This window comes from Mirounga leonina, unplaced genomic scaffold (genome assembly GCF_011800145.1).
Source record: "Mirounga leonina isolate KUSES-001 unplaced genomic scaffold, KU_Mleo_1.0 Mir_115, whole genome shotgun sequence".
In the NCBI taxonomy this organism is placed as follows: domain Eukaryota; kingdom Metazoa; phylum Chordata; class Mammalia; order Carnivora; family Phocidae; genus Mirounga; species Mirounga leonina.
In genome coordinates this window covers 36,078,241-36,101,082 of record NW_023270268.1, presented here as the reverse complement: position 1 = coordinate 36,101,082, position 22,842 = coordinate 36,078,241, and the positions used below count along the sequence as shown (strand labels likewise).

Genomic DNA, 22,842 nt, shown 5'->3' with positions numbered 1-22,842 from the left:
TGTTGGAAAAGTAGTGGTCATAGCTGCGATAGTAATTATTTAGTGAATGCCTAAAGGGCTGGACATTGTAGCAGATACTTCACAGAAATGACCTGACTTAATTATTGCAAGCATCTTTTAAGAGAGGTACCATTATTACCATTTTATAAACAAGGAAAGGAAAGCTCAGGGAGATTGCCACAGCAGTGGTGCCATGACTAGTAAGTGGTTTTACGAAGGTATCATGAAAATAGAAGGCCATAGATATGTATACGTGTGCATAGGGGTATTTGCAGCTACATGTATGTGTGTGTGTACATATGTGTGGTATTTATATAAGTCCCAAGAAAACAGTAGGCACGCATGACATGATTTTGCAGTTATTAAATGACTGTAAATGTTTCTGGTGATTAGAAGGGTAAAGACTGATGAAGTGAAGGGTGGAATGGGCGTAATGGTTTGACATTGTGGCCTTGAGGAAGGGAAGTCAAGGTCAATTCATAGAGAGCTTCTGGGGCTACTTCCCTGTTGTGTAGGGAAAAGAGAACTGGCTGAGGGCTCTGAGTGCGGTCAGAGGGTAGTGCTCATGGGTCCTGGGAGCCAAGGCTGTGAGGCTTGTGTGCACAGAGCATCCTGGTGTGACCTCCATAGGCACATATGGAAGTCTCTGCAGAGAAGTCATATCTAGGATGAAATTAATTGTTGGTTCAGGATGGTTTCCCAGTGAGGCACTAACAAATGGAAGAACTCTGGGCCTCAGCTTCAGGCCCTTATCTCAGCTGAAGATACCTTATGAAGTAAAGGGTTCCATAGTCAAACTGGTTTGAGAAATATATGTGGTACAGGGCACCTGGGTGGTGCAGTCAGTTGAGCGTCTGATTCTTGGTTTCGGCTCCGGTCATGATCTCAGCGTTGTGATATCGAACCCTGTGTTGGGCTCTGTGCTCAGTGTGGAGTCTGCTTGAGATTCTCTCTCTCCCTCTCCCCCTGCCCCTCCCACTCATGCTCACATGTTCTCTCTCTCTGTAAAATAAATAAATCTTAAAAAAAAAAAATATATATATATATATATATATATGTAGTACCAGTATTGCTATCAGTGTATTAACAGTATGTATGTGTGTGTGTGTATATAATTTTTAATAGTATGTAATAATTATAACTTTGAAATTTAGTTATGCATAATACATAATTATACAGTATATAATTATAATTACAAAATATACGCTATATTACTATATGCCATATTGATTACATATTTATATATAATGTATTAGGGCTTGTTAAGAACTCTCTTGAAAAAAAAAAATCAGAAAATCTGGCAAAATTGGCAGCCATTCTTGCATTGACACAATTGGCCGGAGAAGAGAGGCGGTTTCCGCTCTGGAGGTGGCATGCATTTTTCTCTTCACTGGAGGCCCCATCTAGGTAGTCATGCTTATACTACCTGCCTTACCTCTGCAGGCATTTGAATTTGGCCTAGAACACCACATCTCATGACCTGTTCCCCTCACCCTCCACGCGGGGCACTTCCCAGTACATCAGGACCCGCTCTGGGGGTGCAGAGGATGGTAGGATCATACTCCACTGGGAAAATCAAGGATGGCATCACTGACAGATAACACCAGAGCTTGGGAGTGGGAACTCCTGTGAGGGGTAAGATTTCCATGGTCTGAGATACGGGGAGGGATGGCATTCCAGGGAGTGGGAGCCACAGGAACAACAGCATGGAGGTGGGAACACTCACCGTGTGTTTGGGAACACCAAGACATGGGACTCATGTTGGGCAACTGGGAAATACGAGGATGAAAACAGGTTGAGCCAGGTCATTGAGGACCTTGGACTTGAGGTTTAATTCAGTTCGGTTTACTTAATTCTCTCTGAGCCCTTTCCATCCTGGGCTCTGCACTAGAGTTTGAATACAGGTATGATTGAGATGAAGCCTCTGCCTGAGACTTTTATCCATAGTTTGGTAGTTTAGAAGCTGGTTTTTGTTGGTGTGTATAAGTTTTTGCATTGGACCCTCTATCAGGTTAACCCAGTATGAAGCCCTGTACTCAGGCCTGATAAACCAGGACTCTTTAAGTTTAGAGAATGGAGTTCATTTACCTGCAAGGATGCGGAGCCCCTAGAGCTCCAGGGCCTTGTGTACAAAGGGTAGGTTCCTAGAAGTCTCTGTGGCCTGTCAGCCTGGGAGGCCACCTCCCAAGGAGCTTCGGCAGTGTGGTCTCCTGGCAGGCACAGCGTCTGAGGATGGAAGCCAGCAGCAGACACTGTGGTGCTGAGGGATGAGGAGATGCTTTTGAAAGAGACGAGAGGGAGTAGCACAGACAGAAGATGGAGAATCTATCAGACGCAAGAACAGGGGCCAGATTGCTTGGGGCAAAAGGGAGGGAGGAGGTCGGGGCTGTGGTAGTGAGCTGCTACACTGGGCTCCAGGGAAGCCCAAGGATGGGGTGTGAGGGGAAGGGATGCGGTGGGGTGGTGTGTGTGTGTGTGTGTGTGTGTGTGTGTGTGTGTGACACCAAAGTGAAGATGGAAGGACAAACAGACCTAGGCTCCTTGCTGGCTCTCTGAGATGTAATACAAAGATAAGGTTGGACGTGATAAACATGCTGTCCTAACATCCGGCGGAAGAACTCCTCTTAGGATGTGAGTGATCTGTATTTGGGAGAATATGTATATGGTGAACTGCTTGGGGCAGAAGGACAGGCATGGATTTTGGCAGGACACCAGGGAATGAGGAAAAGGTGACAAAGCTGCTCTTCAAAGAGAAAAAGAAAGGAGGCTGTCTCTTACTTCTGAGAAGTGCGAGGAGGGAGGAGAGCAGGGGAGGACAGAGACGGGTGGGGCAGGTAGATGGCACATGGCTGGCAGAGGGTAGCCAGAGGGGGTTGAACAGACGACAGTGCCTTTTGTGGTACACGCTGGTTGCTGTGTCATGTGCAACGTGGCGCCTCTTATGACCCCAGCACTTAAAAGTGTTTTCGAGCTTTTCCCCCTTCTCTCTGACCAAAGGGAAGCCTTCACCCCTGGGTCTGGTCAGTATGAAACAGGAGGGAAAGACCGTTGTAACTGTAACTCACAGGACCTAGGGAAGTGCTCTGGGTCTCGACCAGCTCTGGGTGGGGAGGGGAGCCCATCCTCGGTGGGCTGCAGGGTGGCACCTGGGTGTGAGGAAAGGTCAGCATGGAGGGGCAGGAAAGAGCGGGCTAGGAGAGAGCCAGAGCTGTGCTCAGTCCCACCTGCCCTCTGGCAATGCCCATAGATCCTCTGAATCTCACCTTCACGTTACTACTGAGAACTGCCTGCTTCAAGAATTAAGACCAGACATGTAAGGCTCCAGCACTTTGTAGGCCCTCAGGAAGTACATGAGACTTGTCTTAGTACTGGTCTCCAGTAACAAGGCTGCCGAGTTGTGTTCTGGGTATATAACAGGGTGCCCCGATGAAGGCCTCATGGGGGCCCAGCTCGCCATGTCACCATTTCTCGGGTCCCACACCCTTCTCTTCCACACACAAGGATTTAGGACGGAGCTCCAGAGAATGTTGACCCAGCTAAGCAGTTCTCAGCGCCTCACCTCATCAAATAGTCTGAAGGATAAAAACTCTCAGGGGTCATCTTTACTGTGAAATTCTAAAATCATATTTATTCACCAATTCACAGGAAGTGTCGTAACGACCACCAGCATGAATCAGTTTGTAGGCATTTACAAGTCAAGGCTGAAAATAAATATCTGTCTGTGTCGAATAGGCATTTAACAAATTACTTGGAAACTGCAAGAATCTTAATTGTTAGAAATTTAAAGTTTGTGACTGAAACATGGGTAAAATCACAGTTATGGGAAGAAGCCCAACAGATTCCTGTGGTGGTTCTTATTTTCTTCCTGTAGCTTTATATACATGGCGATTCTCAGCGCCCTTCACTCTGCATCAGCCTGGAGTGGACAGGACAGCTCAAATAGGCAGGGGCTCCATGAGGGGTGGGGCTGAGAGGTGTGGGGAGGGGAGGGGGCATTTTCTCTGATCATCTTTGATTGTGCAGCCTCATTCACTGAGCAAGATGACAACATGCTCTCCTGAAATTAAATTATATAAATGCATACAGTCCTCCTAACAAGATAGTCCAAAGTTTGCATTGTTTCACATCATACACAATAGTATATTTAGCAAATAAACACATTTTCTAGACTAAAAGGATTTATTTGTTTGAGGCAGCTGGAAGAACTCAGAAGTCTGACATGCGTCAGGCACACACTGGCCTACCCCTTGAGGTGGCATCTCCAGATATGGACGATGGGAAGGGCTGAGAGAAGAAATCACTAAACCTCTTAGACTGGCTGAGCCCAGAATCATTACATTTAGTTCTCAAATTGTGCCCGAAGTTGGCAGAACTCCACAGCATTGCACCAAGTGTTTAGGAAATGTCAGATGCAATAGGAGGAGAGCCCCCAGCCCTATTCCCTGTAGAAATAGCTTGTTAGGTGTTATGCAGATAAGGTCTAAGTGATACAGACCCACTATGTGCAGAGAATCCTGTCTAAGTGATACAAACCCACTATGTGTAGCATCCTAAGTGATACCCACTATGTACAGCATCCTGGCAAGAGCCAGGCCCAGTGCCTGCAGCTGGCTGGACATTGCTCTGAATCGGTCAGTTCAGGAAGGCCTCTCCTTAGCTGGGTTGTGATGATCTAGGAGGGGGATGTGGCTGACCTGCTTCCCTATGGCTCATTTGATGTATAGCGAGTACTGAGTGTTTACCATGTAGTGACAAGCTGGACCTTCCATTTCCCAGTGCTTACCAAACTCCTACTATGTGCCAGGCACTGTTCCCAGTGCTTTGAGAGCTAAAAGTAAGTGAGGACAATAAGAAAAAGTGTAACATCCAAACCTGCACTTCTAAGGAATTGAAAATGTGTTGGGATCATTGACATCTTTATATCTGACTCATTTCTGTATTTTATGTCTATATATATATATAGATGTCTATATAGATGTATATGGCACACATAAATCGCTGTCCTTAGCCTATTTGTTCCTCATAACTTATCTTTAACACATAAACTAATTTTCCAAACGAGTACCCCACCAAGTCATTCTGAATCTTACCTCCTTGACATTTATAATGCCCATGCCAATAACATAACACACCTGACTCTTAATACCTACAGATTTCTTTGAAAACAACCAACTTCTACATGCAGTTTCTTTTCTTATTCGCCAGCTGGTTTTCTTCAATTTCCTTCCAAGCTGTCCAGCTCAGGGCACCAACAACTTTTTTGGAAGCCACCAAGGTCAGGCTGGAAGCAATCAGGTGGATTGATCCATCATGACTAGTTCAGTTAAGAATGAAATCACCTTCAAACAGGGCTGAGTTTGGAGGCATGGATTTGACTGCCCCTGGGTCACAGGGCCAGGCTTCCCCATAGTTTGCTGAAACTTGGATAGAGCTTTCAGTTGAGAGCAATGCTCTGGCTTCCTGGGTGAGCACGTTCGTGTTCTGTCACTCTTCTCCAGCCTTGCCTGTTCCCTCTCTAACTCTGAGTCTGCTTTCCCCTCAATCTCTCTCTCTTTGCCTTTTGAGTGATCAGCCCTGGGTATCAAGTCTAACTTCCTAATCTCCGAAAAGCATTTGCCTTATTTCCACCATTTGAAGTGTACAAGTGAAGATGTACGTGGCCTCTTCTGAATCCTACACATTGGCGGCTCCTTTGCGGAGGGAGGAGCTGGGGGTGTGTTCCACATTGCCCAGGATGGACGGACTTTTGTCTGCAGGGGTGTGCACATCATATTCCTCTCTGTGACCCACAGGCCCAAGTGGAGCCCTTTGTCACAGAGGCCCTAACAAACCCTTCCTAAGGACAGCTGTTTCCTGGCCTTTCCCTTCCCTTTTTCACAGGGCTGGACTCTAGCTGGGACCTGTGGTTGGTTATCTGCTCCTGCACACAGACACAACCTGTGGGCTCCTTTCTCCGATAGCTCTTTCTGCTGGGGAAAGAACCCTTACCATGAGTGAGTGTGTGTGTCCCATTTCTGTTCTGAAATGCTCAGAAAAGGGTCTGGGCAGCAGAGATGCATTTTCATTTCAAGATAAAAGCGAACAAATGTTAAAGCCAGCACATTTCTTTCACCTGGGATTAATATACACCATCTGCGTTTTGGCTCTTCTCACGTCTGTTGTCCTCTTTTCTTATGTCTGTTGGGGGTTGAGCTTCACCTTGACAGACCTCTGCAGCGAATCTGGTAAAAGGGGCTGCAGAGCATCACAGGACTGGGTCATTAACTAGGACCCCCTCTCAGGACGTTGCCCAGGACCTAGAGGGCTTATCAAGGCCCCTCCAACTGCTCCGTGCTTAGGGGCACCTTTTACTGTTATAGATAGGAAGGGGCCGCTATCCAACAACCCCATTCCTGTTCTTCTGCCCCTCTATGTACTTCCACTCCTCCTCGCTCTGATTTTATGAAGGATCCCGACCTATATATTAAGAGAAATGATGGTGGAGTCTTTTTTTTTTTTTTTTTTGAAGCATCTTAATTTTTCGCATCCTGTCCATTTGCTGAGGTCAGGTGATCTCTGGTATTCTGTTTAATTCACCACTTACCAAGCCCGTGCTGTGGGCCAGGTGCTGTACTAGTCACCCACAGCGCTGGGGTAGGTGAGTGACTCTTGCCTTGACGAGGGAGCCTGTGACAGCAGAGGCAGCAGGAGCTGAGGGGCCATCAGCCTCACACAGCCATGTTTTCTGGGGCCTGGTCAGGGTCCCCGGTGGGTGCTTGAGCACTGTGGTTCCATTTCATTCAATGGCCAGTTCTCATGGAATGGGTCCCGGACTCTGAAGATGTATCACCTCCATGGTCCAGAGGTAGCAGCTCCTCTCCACTGCTCAGAATGGGAGGGACTAGCTGATGTTGGGACACAGTTCTCCTGTTTCTGACAAATGTGAATGGCTGGTGTGGCCTGCACAGTGACACACCTTGGGTGTCTCCTCTGTGCCCAGTCTTCCCAGTAAATGCTCCTCCTACTCCCTCTCTCTGCCTCGTGTCCTGGCTATATTGGAGCTGCCGAGACTTCTGACTGGACACAGATCTAAGCTTGCCAATGGGAATGGAGCCCATCCTGCTCCCAGAACTGTCTGAGGCTCTCCACCTATGTCCTATCATGCCATTCCTTGTCCTTTTGTCCCATGGGGGGCTTTGTAATAAGTGACTTAACTTCAGGGAAACAAAATTGTCTTAAGGTCTTGGGAAAGAGATGTCACATCAGAGAATTCAGAAAGAGAGGCCAGGCTATAAAGAAAGTTATTCTGGACTGAAGTGACACGAACATGAAGAAACTTTCCTTCCCCCTCTTGGGTCTGCTCTCTCCCATGCTTCTCACAAACAACTGGTAAACTCTGTTGGTTCTTCTTAGCATAATCTAATGTGTTGGAGATGGTGGTTCTTGATATAGTCACTGTGTTCTCAGGGGATTGGTTGGGCATTTAATCAGAAGACCTTTTCATAAACTGGGCTGGAGAAATGGAGGTATCCTTTAGGGCATTTGGGGGAGAACTCAGCAAGGCCGGGGCAGATAGGACCAGGAATGTGCCTCTAATCAAGAGGGAACTGGATTCTTAGGAACTGAACAGCAGGCATGAGCTCTCCAAGGCCATGTGTCTGTGTTCCCTTCCAGCCCTTAGATGGCCCCACTCCACTGTCTGTAGGCCCTGATGGCTCCACAGCATACATGCTGTGTGGGGACCAGTTCTCCTGCTGATGTAGGGACACTGCTACAGTTTAATCATTTCCCCTAAAATATGGCCCTTCAGGAGGCTGCTCATCAATGGGAATCTGGAAGGCAGCCTCCCTAGGGATGGGTAGCCTCACTACAGCCTCCCCTGGACTGTGTCTGTCTCTAGGATGAAAGGGGCCAGACCAGCAGGAGGTGGCTCCTGCCCCAGGGGAGGAATGAAGTTGGGACTAGGCCCAAAGTTCCTTGAAATCACTGCTTCAGGGAGTATGGACTAGAGAGAGTCTGGAGGGCCCTGGACGGTTCATGGGGAGCTCTGCTTTGACCCCCTCTCTTCTACACTAGTAATGGACTTTCTTATCCTATTAATCCTCTCCTCCCAGGGCCAGTGAAAGTCACTCTCATTCTCTACATCAGTGGTTTCCAAACCTTAGAGTGCATCAGGATTAGAGAGCCTTAAAACACACACTGCTGGGCCCCACCCTGGTTTCTGATTCAGTAGCTCTTGGGTGGATCCCAAGAATTTGCATTTCTCACTCATCCCCAGGTGATGCTCTGGCCCAGGGATGCACCTTAAGAACCTCTGCTCTCTAGTGTCCTGTGGCCCCTTAGCAGGTCCTGCAAAGTCAGAGCCCTTCTTCTCTCCTCAGCTCTGACTTTAGGCCTCAGGGGTGCACCCTCACATCAGGCTTTTCATGTCTTTGGAACTTGGCACATGGAGGCCCCTGTACCTGGCTTACTTTCCAGGTCTGCCTGCCTGCTCTTCATACTGAAGAACTTCCTTTGGCCTAGTTTCACTGAATCTCAGCCTTCAGCCATGTGATACTCACCTTGTAGGCAGGGTGACTGGCTTTCATCCATAAGTGACCTGGGTCGGGCTGGGGCAGAATTAGAAACATCTAGGGAAGCATTGCCTGCTTCCCCAGGGCTCTCCTCTTTTGACCTTGGCAATGTGTTCGAGGGCTCCCAGAATCACACCTGCCATCTGACTTAGGATGGAGAATTGCCAAAGCAAGTTACCCACCTCCCTCAACTCTAAACTTCTGCCTACACCTGTCCCAACTGCTCTCAGACAGCCTCCAACACCGTAAAGGAAGCATGCCAACAGCTCATGAGCCCGGGAGACCCGCCTGGGCAGGGCCACACCTCAGTCATCCACCTTTCCCCCGTTTCTGGCACAGGGCCTGGCACACCATGGGCACTCAGCAAGGATTTGCTGAATTACATTGAACGTAGCTACAAACACAGAATCCCATCTGTTCACTAATGGCATCCAGGGAATGTTTGATTGCTTTCTGGGGTGCTGGTGGAGGTACTTCTTGTGTCTCTTTGTGTTGTCTTGGGGTAGAGTCAAGTTTGACTTCTAATCTATAGCCCTTGTAAAGCCAACTCTCCTTTGTAGTTGGCATCATAAAGAAAACTAGAACAAGATCTATAAAGTAGGTACAGAATAAATATATAAAATAAAATAAAGGCAGGGAAATGAAGGTACTGGAGTAGACTTCAAGACTTTCACTGTTCATTTCCTTTGCCTACAGCTGGGCAGCGGAAAGTGATTACATAAAAATTGTGCCAAGGGCTTTGGCTTGTCAGCCTTGATAAAAGTCTGATGCAGATAGAGGATCCTGTACCATCCGTAGCCCTCCAGAGTATTTTGCAGGGGCTTGGAGGATCCCCCAAAGGCCTGAGAATGATCTTACCTGAAAATCATCTACTTTTCACTTGTAAATTCTTTCAAAGAATTAAACTCACTCTCTCACTTTTTTTGTAAAACTGATTTGGTTAATTTCAATGAGAGGATGGTTAAGAAAAAGTCCTCTTTTCCTCTTGCTAATATTGAATCATAGAGCCATAAAGACTGCTAATTTTGAAATGTGCTGGGTAGGGCTTTCTACTGATTATGTTGCTATTGATTTAAACAGTCAGAAGTCTTCAGGATCATTTTTAGAGCAATGGCATGAACGGGGCTGAAATGGAAATCAGTCAGATAATGAACACCCCCGCTTAGAAATCATTATGGGCTGAGTTGTGCTGGGAAGGCTCTGGGTCTGGGAGTTGCCCCTGAGCTCAAGCCGGTTGGCGCTCAGTGGTCACAGTTCCTATAGCCAGGGCTTGGCATTCTGCATGACTGCTTGCCTGTGTCCAAGTCAATTTGACCAGAACCAGGTGTTTTTTGTTGTCATTTTCTTGCTGGGACATGGACATTTAAAAGAGCCTAACTAAGGACTATGGAGTTGTTGTTCATTTTGGAGGCAAAGACCCCTGGGTAGTTGAAGGAAGGGTCTAAGATAGCAATCTACTTTCCCTTGGTAAATGGGAAGGCTGCTTTCCTTGAACGTATGGTAGAGGTGTTTATACTATGACCTACAGGCCAGATCTGGCAGGCTGCTGGATTTTGTATGGCCCATGGGCTCAGAAGAGTTTTTTAATTTTTTAAATGGTCAAAAAGTAAAAATCAAAAAGTAATAAAATTTCATGACATGTGAAAATATATGAATTCAATTTGCTTTTTTAGTGTTCATAAATAATTTTTTTTGGAACATTAGCCGTATCCATTCATTTATGTATTGTCTGTGGTTTGTTTCATGCTACAGTGGCAGATTTGAATACTTGCAATAGAGACCATATGGCCTGCAAAGCCCCAAATATTTACTGTCTGGCTCTTTATAGATAAAATTTGCTGACATCTGCTGTATGTACAGGCCTGGAGGACATTGCTTCCCACCAGGAGCCCTCTCCCTAGAGGGTCTGCGTCCACAAGGTACAGCTCTTGCTACCTGCAGAGATGTGTGGTCTAAACCCTGCTTGATAGGATGATTGAGAACATTCAAGAAAGTGGTAATGAAATAAGATCCCGCTCAAATTACATTTTTGTTATCTACATAAGTTTGGGCCTTGGTCAGATTTAAAGCATTTGATTAACCTACTAGAATATACTTTTGGTATTCTTTAAGACGGGTGACCAACTAGTTGATTGCTTTACTCCATTGGGCAGCTCATTCTATACTGGCCTTTTCCATTTCAACCTTGTCTTCCTCTTCCTCCCTGTCACCCGAATCACTTGAGAGGTTTCAGCCTATCTATTTTCCAGCTCCAGAGAGCAGAATCTGGTCATCTTCTTGGCAAGATAAGCAATGGTCTGGCCTTTGGCCAACCTGGTCAGCTGTTCCTCTGGGGTATGAGCCTGCATCTGCTGCTTCTGATGTCTGGATGAGACGCCACACGGTGTCTGGGCCATCTGGGAGTTCTGGTTCCCAGATACCAGCATATGGAACCTGGAAAATGCTGGGCTGATTAATGACCTTTTTCACTCATTAGAATATCTGGTGGAGGGCAACTTACATTACTCGCCACTCACCTGAATAGTCCCTGAAGCTTCTACTTTTATATAACCACTCCTTCTTGTTGAGTAGGGTGTTGGGAACATGATAAATGCCCATTGACCCAGCAGTATTATTATGCTTCGTTTGTGGAGCTGACATGCAGTCTGACTTCGCACAACAGGAGTTGATGGAGAGGGTCCTGACTTGTTTCCATTATTTCTCTACATCAATCTAGTCACAAATGATTCAACCCTGTGTCCTTAGCCAAGTGCCACTTTTATCTGATCCCCCAATACCCTCCCCAAATTATGCTCCAAATAGGCCACTCAACCATGAGTAAGTGATGCAGCCATTGGAGATAGCCAGAGGGCATGAGGAACCCCTTCCCACCCCAACCAAACCAAAAGGACTCTTGCAAGGTGCTCTCATGAAAACCAGACCTATAATTTTAAATGGAAATTCAGTTGAAAAAGAACTGGTTGTGATGAGCACTGGGTGTCGTATGTAAGTGATGAATCACTGAATTCTCCTGAAACTAATATTACACTATATGTTAATTTACTAGAATTTAAAAACTTGAAACATTAAAAAATAAATTTCTTACGAATAACAAAAAAAATGGGTTTTGAACCATAAATTTGGTTTTACTGCCATAATTTTGGGAGAATTGTTAGCTCCTAAGTGCCCAACTGGAGAATCTTTTTTTATTTAACCAAGGGAGTGGTGGGACTAAGCAGTGTTAGAGATTTTCTCCTTGTAGATGTGCAGACACAGCCTGATACGAAAAGGGCATTTTGGTTGGGAGAATTCACAGAAGTGACTGTTTCCATTCAATGAATATAAATATAAAATCCCGAACTTCTGCCTGCATTTTTCCCTAAGGGAAAAATTAGGGCACTGATTCAGTTTGATTGTGTGCCTCTTCCTCCTGTGACTTCTCTCCCAGCTCTGGGTCTGTTTCATATAATTTCTATGCCTGTTGGGTCCCCCTCTGCAACGATTATATCCTCGGAGGGGAAGCGCTCCTCTTCCTCAGCTTTAGCATTTTGTAGGGCTGCTGGTTGAGTGCTTAGCACATAGTAGGTCCTCAGAAATGCCCGTGAGCTGTATAAATATGAATATAAGTAGAAGTGGGGTGGGTGGGCACTGGACCAAGAGTAGAAGGTGGGGAGTCTGGTCTTGTCTCTAGCTCTAAATGACTCTGAGCAAGGTGCTGAAGCTCTGAACCTCAGTTTACTCAAAATATGCCTGACAATAGATGTCCCAACTCTCTGACCGAACTATGGTGAGGCTCAAAGGAGGGAAACATATGCAAAAACCACTATCAGTGGTGGGAAAAGCTGCATCAGGTAGTTTGCTTGAATCAGAAGGTTGCAGGGACTGCTCATGGATGGAGGTCAAACTAGAGGACATTGATGGTGGACCCCCTTAAGCTCTGTTTTGGTGACATGGTGAGTAGAATGAATAGATTCTCAACTTTCTTTTGAACCTGAATGCCACTGTGACTAGGGGCCAGCTCTGTGCCTGTGCCAGTACGGGCTGGGGGAGGGCGGGGACAGATTGTACAGACAGAGGACAAAGCCAGAGACATTCAAAACAAAGATGGTCTCAGAGCCTTGTGGAAGTCCTAGAATGGCCCTGTTTTTGCCTGCTATTCTCTTGGTCACAAAAGAGCACAGACAAGTTACCATAGCAACAGTTCTTATGAGGTGTGCATGTTAGGATGGAGTTGGAAAAGATTTTCTTATTAAAACAAGAAGAAATTAGGTTTTCAGATATATTTGCCCTCCACCCAAAGCGTTGCTCCTTTTATGAGAATAAAGCAGCAGCTGTTCCTATCACAGATATGCTCCTAATTCCTAGCATTCGAATCTTCAAACTTTCATTTTAGATTCGGCACAGTTCATGATAGTCCTAACACATCTGAGAGGGATGCATTTTCTCAAGAGGTAAAACAGTGTGAAACCGGTGATGAGGTACCCTAAGACTAGATGCTGAAAGCCTTGTCAGCCTCTGGCTGGGGAGACCCCACCACCCCCATCCCCCAGATCTGTGCCCGCCGTGGTGCCCAGCTGCTCATCCTATCCGCCCTTCCTTCTGGTCCCTGGCTGCAGGCTTGTCACGCTGTTGCCTGGGGCGGTGCCTCTGTGGAGTGCTTCCTGGTTCCTGTGCTGTGTGGTGGCAGCCAAGGCAGGCTGACAGCTTTGGCTGGGGACCAGACTCTGCTGTGGCCAAGGACCTCTTGGTTTTGGACTTTTCATCTAAGCTTGTGTGGCGTCAGAAAGGACAAAGGGAAAGGCTCTCCAAACTGGGGAGAGTGTATGAGTGCGTGTGCATGCGTGTGTGTGAACCTTTCCCTATACATTAATTCTGCCTCAACAAGGACTTTCCTTTAAGAATGGAGATCTCTTGTGTGTGAAGTCTGACCACCTTGCCCATGTGAAGCCACCTGAAGAGTCAGGGAAGGAGAATCTGCTGGTCTGTGTGGAAGAGGAGACGGGGGCAGGTACACGCCCAGTGAGCTGGAACCCAAGGGCCCTGGGCACAGGGAGTCCGGGGAAGGTGAGTGACATAAAGGCTGACTTTCTCCCCTGCACAGGCAGAACTCTGCAGACTGGCTGACAGGATGCTGGGTGAGCCCAAGGCAGACGTGGGGGGCTATAGGACAAAGTCCCCCTGGAAGTCCCCACTAATGACGACCCTGGGAGTCTTGGACCCTCCCCAGGGCTGGGACACAGGGAGTGCCCAAGGCATAAAGGGTGGCTTCCAGGAGGCTGGAGGAGGCCTGCCCAGACCTGTCATAGGAATCAGAGGCGACATGTGATAGACTCGGGTGTACATCGGGTGGGGCTTACAAAAGGGACACGTGAGTGAGCGCAGGCAGCGGGCTGCTAGTAGGGCAGGGCCGAGTCGTCCCACTCCAGCTGGGTGTGCCTGGCTCCACTCTGCCCGTGTCTGCCCTTGCCCATCCCTTCCTCCTCCTCTTCCTCTTCGCTGTCCTCTGACTCACTGCTGCTGGAGCTCACGTCTTCCTCTACTTCTTCCTCCTCCTCAGTTTCCTCTTCTCCACGCCCTGGTTCTTCATGTTTCTGGATGTCGGGGAGAGAAGGGACATGCTCATCAGGGGCTGAGCAAAAACCATTCTGGAACTTACATGTTTCTTCCTCCACTAAGGGAACATTTTGGGCCCCTTGAACGCCTTTCCCTTCCCACTAAACCCATGGCCCTGGGGACAGGCTCCTGGACAGGAGGTCCTCTGGTGAAAGGCAAATCCGAGGGCTAAGGACCAAGAAGAAATAGTGGATTCCCAGACCTGGACTCAAGGTACATTGTGGGTTTTAAACCTAAGACATCGGAGCCAGTCCCTTTCTTCTTTGGAAACCTTTCAGGCCAGGGTTTACTTTCTGGCATTTCTGGAGCCTGTCTATATGGAGCTTTCCCCGTCTTCAGTGTTAGCTCGAATGCTATTCTCTCACGGAGAAGCATACAGCCCGGTCCCAGGTGACATCATAGTCTCTGGGAGCAGAAGGCCTCCTAAGCCAAGACTCAGGTATGCTGCTTCTCAGAAATACTCCTTCGGGAGGGAAGGTTCATGGTCCTCATTTTCTGTGCCTCCCCTCACTGGCTGAGGCTTGTGTCTTCAAACTCAACCCCACTCTTTTCCAGTTCCATTCCTGCCCCATCCCCCGCCAGCTTTTTGGTGACTCTAGCAAAATCTTAGTTCTGGATTTATGTCTTGAGTTGATGAAACAGCCATAGAAGATGTATGCCCTTGCATGGTTGCATCCCCTCCCTGGAGCGGCTTCTTTTCTACCTTGCCTGCCACCCCTCCCTTCCATCTTAACCTATTCTTCAAGGCCTCCCTTAGGCTAACCTCCTCTAGGAAATCATTCTTGAACACTCCAGCCTCGATGGCTCTCCCTAGTCCTGCTTCACTGACCATTGGCATCAGCACGTTAGCCCTCGGTAAGAACACTTGTGCCCAGGACTCAGACTGCTAGCTCTCTGAGGGTGGAAATGCTGGTGTCCCCACAGTGGAGCGCTTAGCACCATACCTACACCCTATGCTAGGAGAAGCTGAGCTACCTTGGCATGCTGGTTAGGATATCAGGGGGACCATGCTGGGAGAATCTTCATTCCTCAGTGACTCCTGATTTTCCTCTGCTTTTCTACTCCTGCCTCTACCACCACCGAGGAAACCATGGGCAGCCCAAAGGGCACTTGTAGAACTTTGATACTCGTATGTCTAGACCTGGGGCCTTAGACCCTCATGGGTGGATGCTGGAGGTTGCTGGCTAACTGAAATGAGATGACTTTAGGATCCAGCAACCTTGACTTGAATATTGGAGAAGTTTGAGCACTTTGAGTTGGTTCCCACCTTGAGAAGTAAGGATGAGAACCTCTATTTCACAGGGGGTTGGGAAGATTAAATGGGGTGGTGTACAAAGAGCACCCTGTGCAGTGTCTGACATGATGGGGGCTCAGTGAATGGCAGGTATTGCTGTTGTGCTTTTGTTTTAACCTGTTCTGAACCTTTAACGGTGTAAATTAGATGGCTTTGCTCCATGCTGCCTGCAGAGCTCACTTAATCAAAAAATTCAATACTGAGTCTTTGTTAGCTCTGCATTAAATACTATGGGGGAGGCAAGGGATAGACACCACATGGCTGCTTGCCTTAAGAAATGTCTGGTTCTGTTTGTAGGGTGAGAGCAATTCACATTTTTAATCAGTGAATGCAGCTGGTGGGAAAGTATGGTCCATGCAGGTTGAGTGGGCTGAAGGTGCTCAGAGAAGGCAAGGGTCAGTGGGGCTGGGCTTCCAGCACAGGGAAGATGGAGCTGGGGGAGGGGAAGCATACTGCCCCAAGATCCCAGCTCCTGCATGAGGATCACCTCCATGGGGTTGACTGTGATAGTGAGCGCAGAGTCGTCCCAATCCATCTCAGCCTCCTTGGCAGCCTCTGTCTCCTGGGTGAAGTGCTGGTGGGCTATCCGGATCCGGTACATGCCCATGGCCACGACAAATACCAGCATGCACACGGAGATGATGATGACCACTGTGGCGATGCTTGGGACCACTGGAACAAGGAAGGAATCCACATGACGTGGTGAACAGAAGGACTAGCTCAGTCTTGGGATGGAGTGTGAATGAAACATCCATGTGTAGGTTACAATCTGCCCTACCACTTCTCAGCTGTAGAACTCTGGGCCAGCATCTCACCCTGTCTGGGCTTCATTTTCTTCATCTCTATAATGGGTACTTGTGAGGAATAAATCAAATGGTGAATGGATGTTCTCTTCTATCTTTTGCTTTCCCCTCTAATTCTGGGGCAGCTTCCACTGAGAGATTTCATAGGGACAGACACGGCATCCACCAGACAGTAATACAAATGGCAAGACTAGAATTGAAGTAAGGGTGGGAGACTGCAATATGGTGTGCACGTGTGCGTGTGTGAGAGCGAGAGGGCACATTTGAAGGGGCTCAGCGAAAGCTTCGCACAGGATGTGGCTCTGAGTTAGGCCTCAAAGGACTTGGAAGATTTTGCCCTAGCACTCTGTACTAACCTCTGTTATATCGTAACTTCTTTCCCTACCTAGCCCCTGACTGAGGCTGCGAGTACCTCAGAGGCAGGGCCCACAGCTTTCCCATTCCTGGGTCCCTCCAGTTCTGGGCACCTGTGGCTGCCATACCATACCTGTTAGTGGATGGTCTTGAATCACAGTGACCGCCTGATAGCCTAAGGTCCTTCCTCCCAGGCCACCTACCTGAACTGTGCTGGATGCTACCCTGGGACTCAGGGTGGTGGACAGACTGCAGGAAGGGAGGCTGCACAATAAGGTGGTTGACATGCTCCTTGTCTGAGACTCTGGCCTCATGGAGGACGCTGACCTAGGAAGAGCAGGGAGAGGTGCTGCTGACCAGGGTGGCAGGTGGACCCAAATGAATGAGGAACGAGTGGGTAACTCTGAAATTCCCTAATGATGGAAGGACCCACTCACCTCCAGGTTGAACTCATTGCTGGTATAACGTCCATTGAGTTCTGAGCACTTGATTCTGAACCTCCGGGTCTCGAGGGAACCTGGATGCCAGTTGCGGTAGCGGATGTGATGCAGCACCTGCTCATAGCGACTCATGGAGCCCACACCTGTCATAAGAAGGTAGAAGATGGGGGATACAGGATGTGGCTTCTGGGACTTGTGGTTCTCCTGAATTTGTCCAGGGTAAGAGCTTGAGATGTTTAGGGGAAGACAATGCATGGATACAGGAATTCAAAGGAGCCAATTGAACTGACCCAAAGGAGTTCCAGATACATTGGACTCTGAACAGAATGGCCTCAGCCTGTCAAATGCTATATTTGCTGAGGTCAAATATTATAAGAGAAAGCATCCACCTACTTTCTGCAGAAGAGGTCCTCAAGATGCTGAAGTAGCTCACTGACAGAGGGGCTAGAAGTCCATGCTCTGAGGTCAAAGGTCCCTACCTGACCCCACAGGTGACAGAGCACCATCACACTCATGACTCCAGCCTGAGAGTGATGAGAGCGCAGTTAAGGGGCTGAGTGTGGTCTTACCATAGATAGAGTAGCCTGCTGTGGAATTGGTGGCATCCAGGTGTCGCTGATGGAGCTCACTGTGGTTGAGCTCCAAGCATTCCTGTCTTGGGTCCAGGTCCCCTCCAATCACCAAAATGTCACAGAAATCTAAGTTGTGAAGCATTTCTTCTAAGACTGCTGATTTGGGGGCTGAGGGAAGACAGACATGGAAAACAGAGGCATGAGGACAACTCAGCAGGTTTGCATGTCTTCTTCCTCCTCTGTGACTGCATGCCAGGGTCAGGCTGAGTCAGGAGAAGAGGCTGTGCCATCCCAACCACCACCTCCATGGCTCAGACGAATGCCCAGGCATGCCCTGAGGTTGGGTGGCATGGATTTGTGTGAAGAGCATGAATAGTCAAAAGATGTGAATTTGAATACCAGCTACTAAGACACAGTGTTAGAGAACTATCTACCTCTCAATTTCCTCATCTGTAAAGAGGGCGAGGGTCTTGAGAGGAATAAAGACAGTGTCTGGCACCTAGTAGGTGCTCAATAAGCGATAGTTCTCATTTGGGGCCAGATATAAGTGCCCTTCTACCATGCTGTCCTAGTTTTCCCCATGTGATCGTGGTGTGTATATCTGTCACCCCGGCAGACCCTGAGTTTTTCCAGGGCAGTAGCACTTTTTTGTTTGTTTGTTTATTATGACCAACTCCTCAGTGTCTAACCCAGGGGCTCATATGGAGCATATTATTATATTTATAATTATTATAAACAATTATATTATGGAGATAATATAATAAAATGATTAAGTAAACTGGTTAGTTGGCAATCTTTTGGTCAGTCTAGCAATCCTGGCCTGATTTTGTGACCCCAAATTTTCCAGAGGGACGTCTGAGTATTCGAATGCTGCACACGTTGGCAGTCCTAACTTAAAAGTATTGGGACTTCTGGGGAAGATGGCAGAGTAGGAGGACCCTAGTTTACCTCTTCCCACTGATATACCTAGATAATACCACATCGGTGTAAATCGGAAAACAACCTGAAGACTGGCAGAACCAACTCCACAACTAAATGTAGGGAAGAGGCCACATGAAAGAGGGTAGGAAGGGCAGAGACATAGTCCGGAGCTAAATGGGTCTGCAGGAAGGAGGAATGCCACAGACATAGAAAGGTGAAACACACAGGCGACCAAACACCCCAGGCACAGGGAAGACGAATACCTATAATTGGCTTTGAAAACCAGCCGGGCATAATTTCATGATTTGTTACAAGCAGAAGTGCTTAACACCTGGAACATTAAAAAATCCGTGGGCTTGGCTCTGGGAGAGGCAGGAGGTGAGAGGAAACTCAGTCCTTGCCCTTATAGAGACAGCACAACAAACAGCCTGTGGAGATACAACATAGAAGCAGCAGTTTGAAAAATGCCTGGGGTATATGGGCGAGCATGTGCTGAAAGTTCCAGGAACAAAGGGGCATGTGGCACCATTTCCCTCCCCTGCTCCTCAGCCGAGACACATAGACACCCGAGGGAACCAGCACAGTGCCAACATGTGCTATCTAACTTGCTAACAGTGAAATGATCCCCAGGTTCTCCTGCAGACATGCCCCCTCCAGCCCGGCCTGCACTCCGTGTTCCCTCCTACAGCACACCTGCACCAGGTTCTCCTGCTGATCAGCCCCCTCCAATATGACCTTGGCCAGAGCCCAGCCAAAGTGGTGCCACAAACCTGGCACTGTGTAAGCTGCCCTGAAAGGGACCAGCACCAATCCAAAGTGATTCCTGCCCTGGGGAGAGGGGAAGATAACCATGCATACCAAACTGGCCCCAGCAGTAGGCTGGGGGCAGACATCTGGTCTGACTACAGGTTCCACCCACCAATAAAATCTTAAGGAACAACACAGGGAAAGTACCCTGCAGTTCGATGTTAATGCATTTCTGGCAAATGCCTGATCTGACTTCAGCTCAAGGCAGGCCCAGACTGGCTACCACCACAGAGACCAAATCCTGCTCACAATAGGCCAAGAAAGCCATTGCAGACCACTGGACTGAAGGCAAAAGCAGCTCATCCACAGCAGTAGGTCATAAAAAAACACGCACATGGGAGATACTCCTGAAGTACTGATCCTGGTGAGTGGGGACACTGCAGGGCACTACAGGACATCTTCATTAGGCCACTACTTTCAAGAGCAAGAGACCTTGCTGACTTTCCCAACACACAGAAACACACAGAGGGTTAGACAAAATGAGGGGAGAGGAATATGTCCCAAATGAAAGAACAGAACAAAATCACAAGCAAGAGACCTAAACAAAAATGAAGAATAATATCCCTGATAAAGAATTTAAAATAATGGTCATAAAGACACTCCATGGACTGGTGAAAAGAGTGGAGGACCTCAGCGAGACCTTCAACAGACAAAAAACAACCAACCAATTAGAAATAAAGAGCTCAATAAATGAAATTAAAAATACACTAGAGGGAATACATGGACTAGAGGAAGCAGATCAGCGACCTGGAGGGCAGAGTAATGGAAAGCAATCAACCTGAACAGAGGGGGAGAAAAAAAAAAAACGGAGAGAGACTTAGGGAACTCAGTGTCACCATCAAACATAATAACATTTGCATTATAAAGAGCCAGAAAGTGGAGAAAAAGGGGGCAGAAAATTTACTTGAAGAAATTACAACTGAAAATTCCCTAAATCTGGGGGAGGAAACAAATCCAGATCCAGGAAGCAGAGGGACCCCAACAAAACCCAAGGAGGTCCACACCAAGACACATAATAAAATGGCAAAGAATAGTCATAGAGAATTTTATTAAGATTTTATTTATTTATTTGAGAGAGAGAGTGAGTGAGCGAGCACATAAGCAGGGAAAGTAGCAGGCAGAGGGAGAGGGAGAAGTAGGCTTCCCGCTGACCAAGGAGCCCAATGTGGGGCTTGATCCCAGGACCCTGGGATCATGACTTGAGCTGAAGGCAGACACTTAACCAACTGAGCCACCCAGGTGCCCCTATTACTATTTTTTAGAGAGAGCAAGTGAGCACCAGGGGAAGGGCAGAGGGAGAGAGAATTTTAAGCAGGTTCCATGCTCAATGTAGAGCCTGACATGGGCTTGATCTCACTATCCTGAGATCAGTACCTGAGCCAAAACCAAGAATCAGGCACTTAACTGACTGAGCCATCCAGGCACCACAAAGAGAGAATCTTAAAAACAACAAGAGAAAAGAAAGCAGTTACGTATGAGGAAAACCCATAAGGCTATCAGCTAATTTTTTAGTAAAAAGGTTGCAGGCCAAAAGGGAGTGGCATGATATATTCAGAGTGCTGAAAGGAAAAAATCTGCAGCCAAGAGTACTCTAACCAGCAAGGTTATCATTCAGAATAGGAGGAGAGGTAAAGAGTTTCCCAGAAAAACAAAAGTTAAAGGAATTTATGACAACTAAATCAGCTCTACAAGAAATGTTAAAGGCGATTTGCTGAGTGGAAAGAAAAGATCATAAAGAGTAAAAAAGGTAAGCACAAAAGCAGTAAAAATAAAGTATATCTATAAAAATCAGTCAAGGGACTCACAAAATAAAAGGATATAAAGTATGACACCATGTACCTAAAATGTGGGGGTGGGAGGGAGGAGTAAAGAACGTGTTCAAATTTAAGTGACCAACAACTTAATATAGACTGCTACATGCAGAAGATGTTATTCACAAACCTAATGATAACCACAAATCAAGAACCAGAATAGATATGCAAAACATAAAGAGAAAGGAATCCAAGTAGATCACTATAGAAAGCCAACAAACCATGTGAGAAGAGAGCAAGAGAAGAAAGGAACAAAGGAGAACTACAAAAACAACCATAAAGCAAGTAACAAAATGGCAAAAAGTACATACCCATCAATAATTACTTTAAATGTTAAAGGACTAAATGCTCCAATAAAAAGACACAGGGTGATGAAATGGATAAAAAACCAAAACCTATCTCTATAATGCCTACAAGAGACTCATTTTAGACCTAAAAACACATGCAGATTGAGTGAAGGGATGAAAAAGCATGTATCATGCAAATGGAAGTGAAAAGCAAGCCAGAATAGCAATAGTTCTGACAAAATAGACTTTAAAACAAAGACTGTAACAAGAGACAAAGGACATTCTCATAATCATAAAGGAAATAATCCAACAAGAAGATATAACAATTGTAAATATGCACCCAACATGGGAGCACCCAAATACACAGAGCAGCTAGTAACAAACATAAAGGAAGTAGTTGATAGTAGTACAATAGCAGTAGGGGACTACAGCACCTCACTTACATTGATGGATACATTATCCAAACAGAAAATCATCAAGGAAACAGTGACTTTGAATGACACATTGGGCCAGATGGATTTAACAGATACATTCAGAACATTCCATCCTAAAACAGCAGCATATACATTTTTCAAGTGCGCATGGCGCATTCTCCAGAATAGATCACATATTAGGCCACAAAACAAGCCTCAACAAATTCAAAAAGATCGAAGTCATACCATGCATCTTTTCTGACCACTATGCTATGAAACTAGTAATCAACCACAAGAAAAAAATCTGGAAAGACCACATTAAGTAATGTGCTACTAAACAATCAATGGGTCAACAAAGAAATAAAGAGGAAATAAAAAAATACATGGAGACAAATGAAAACACAACAATCCAAAATCTTTGGGATGCAGCAAAAGCTGTTCTAAAAGGGAAATTTATAGCAATACAGGCCTACCTCAGGAAGAAAGAAAAATCTCAAATAATCAACTTTCACCTAATGGAACTAGAAAAAGAACAACAAAACCCAGAGCTAGCAGAAGGAAGTAATAATGACTAGAGCAGAAATAAATGATATAGATAACTAGAAAAAACAATAGATCAGTGAACCAGGAGTTGGTTTTTTGAAAAGATCAAGAAAATTGATAAACCTTTACATTCATTCCCCACCCCCAAAAGAGCTAAAATAAAATCAGAAATGAAAGAGGAGATATAATAGCCAATACCACAGAAATACAAAGGTTTATAAGAGAATGTGTGTAACAAATCATATACCAACAAATTAGATAACCTCTAGAAGAAATAGATAAATTCTTAGAAACATATAACCTCCCAAAACAGAAGCAGGGAGAAATAGAAAATTTGAACATGCCAATTACCAGCAATGAAATTGAATCAGTAATCAAAAACCTCCAAACAAATGTCCAGAACCACATGGCTTCACAGGTGAATTCTTTCAAACATTTAAAGAAGATTCTTAA

The 22,842-nt window shown here is 46.5% G+C and overlaps 1 protein-coding gene and 1 long non-coding RNA gene across 2 annotated transcripts in view; one reads left to right on the top strand and one right to left on the bottom strand.

Moving 5' to 3' along the window:
* LOC118004512 overlaps positions 1-22,842 on the top strand; it is a 93,790-nt gene that overhangs the window by 35,071 nt on the left and 35,877 nt on the right. The gene's annotated exons all lie outside the window — the stretch shown is intronic.
* Positions 11,889-22,842, bottom strand: part of CLSTN2 (calsyntenin 2) — a 597,522-nt gene continuing 586,568 nt past the window's right edge. Inside the window, exons 13-17 of the mRNA XM_034995881.1 lie at positions 17,605-17,775; positions 17,033-17,178; positions 16,799-16,922; positions 15,926-16,110; positions 11,889-14,122 (exon numbers count right to left, since the gene is read on the bottom strand). Of these exons, the coding sequence (XP_034851772.1) occupies positions 13,925-14,122; positions 15,926-16,110; positions 16,799-16,922; positions 17,033-17,178; positions 17,605-17,775 (824 nt within the window). The 3' untranslated portion in view covers positions 11,889-13,924. The remainder of the gene's footprint in view (positions 14,123-15,925; positions 16,111-16,798; positions 16,923-17,032; positions 17,179-17,604; positions 17,776-22,842) is intronic.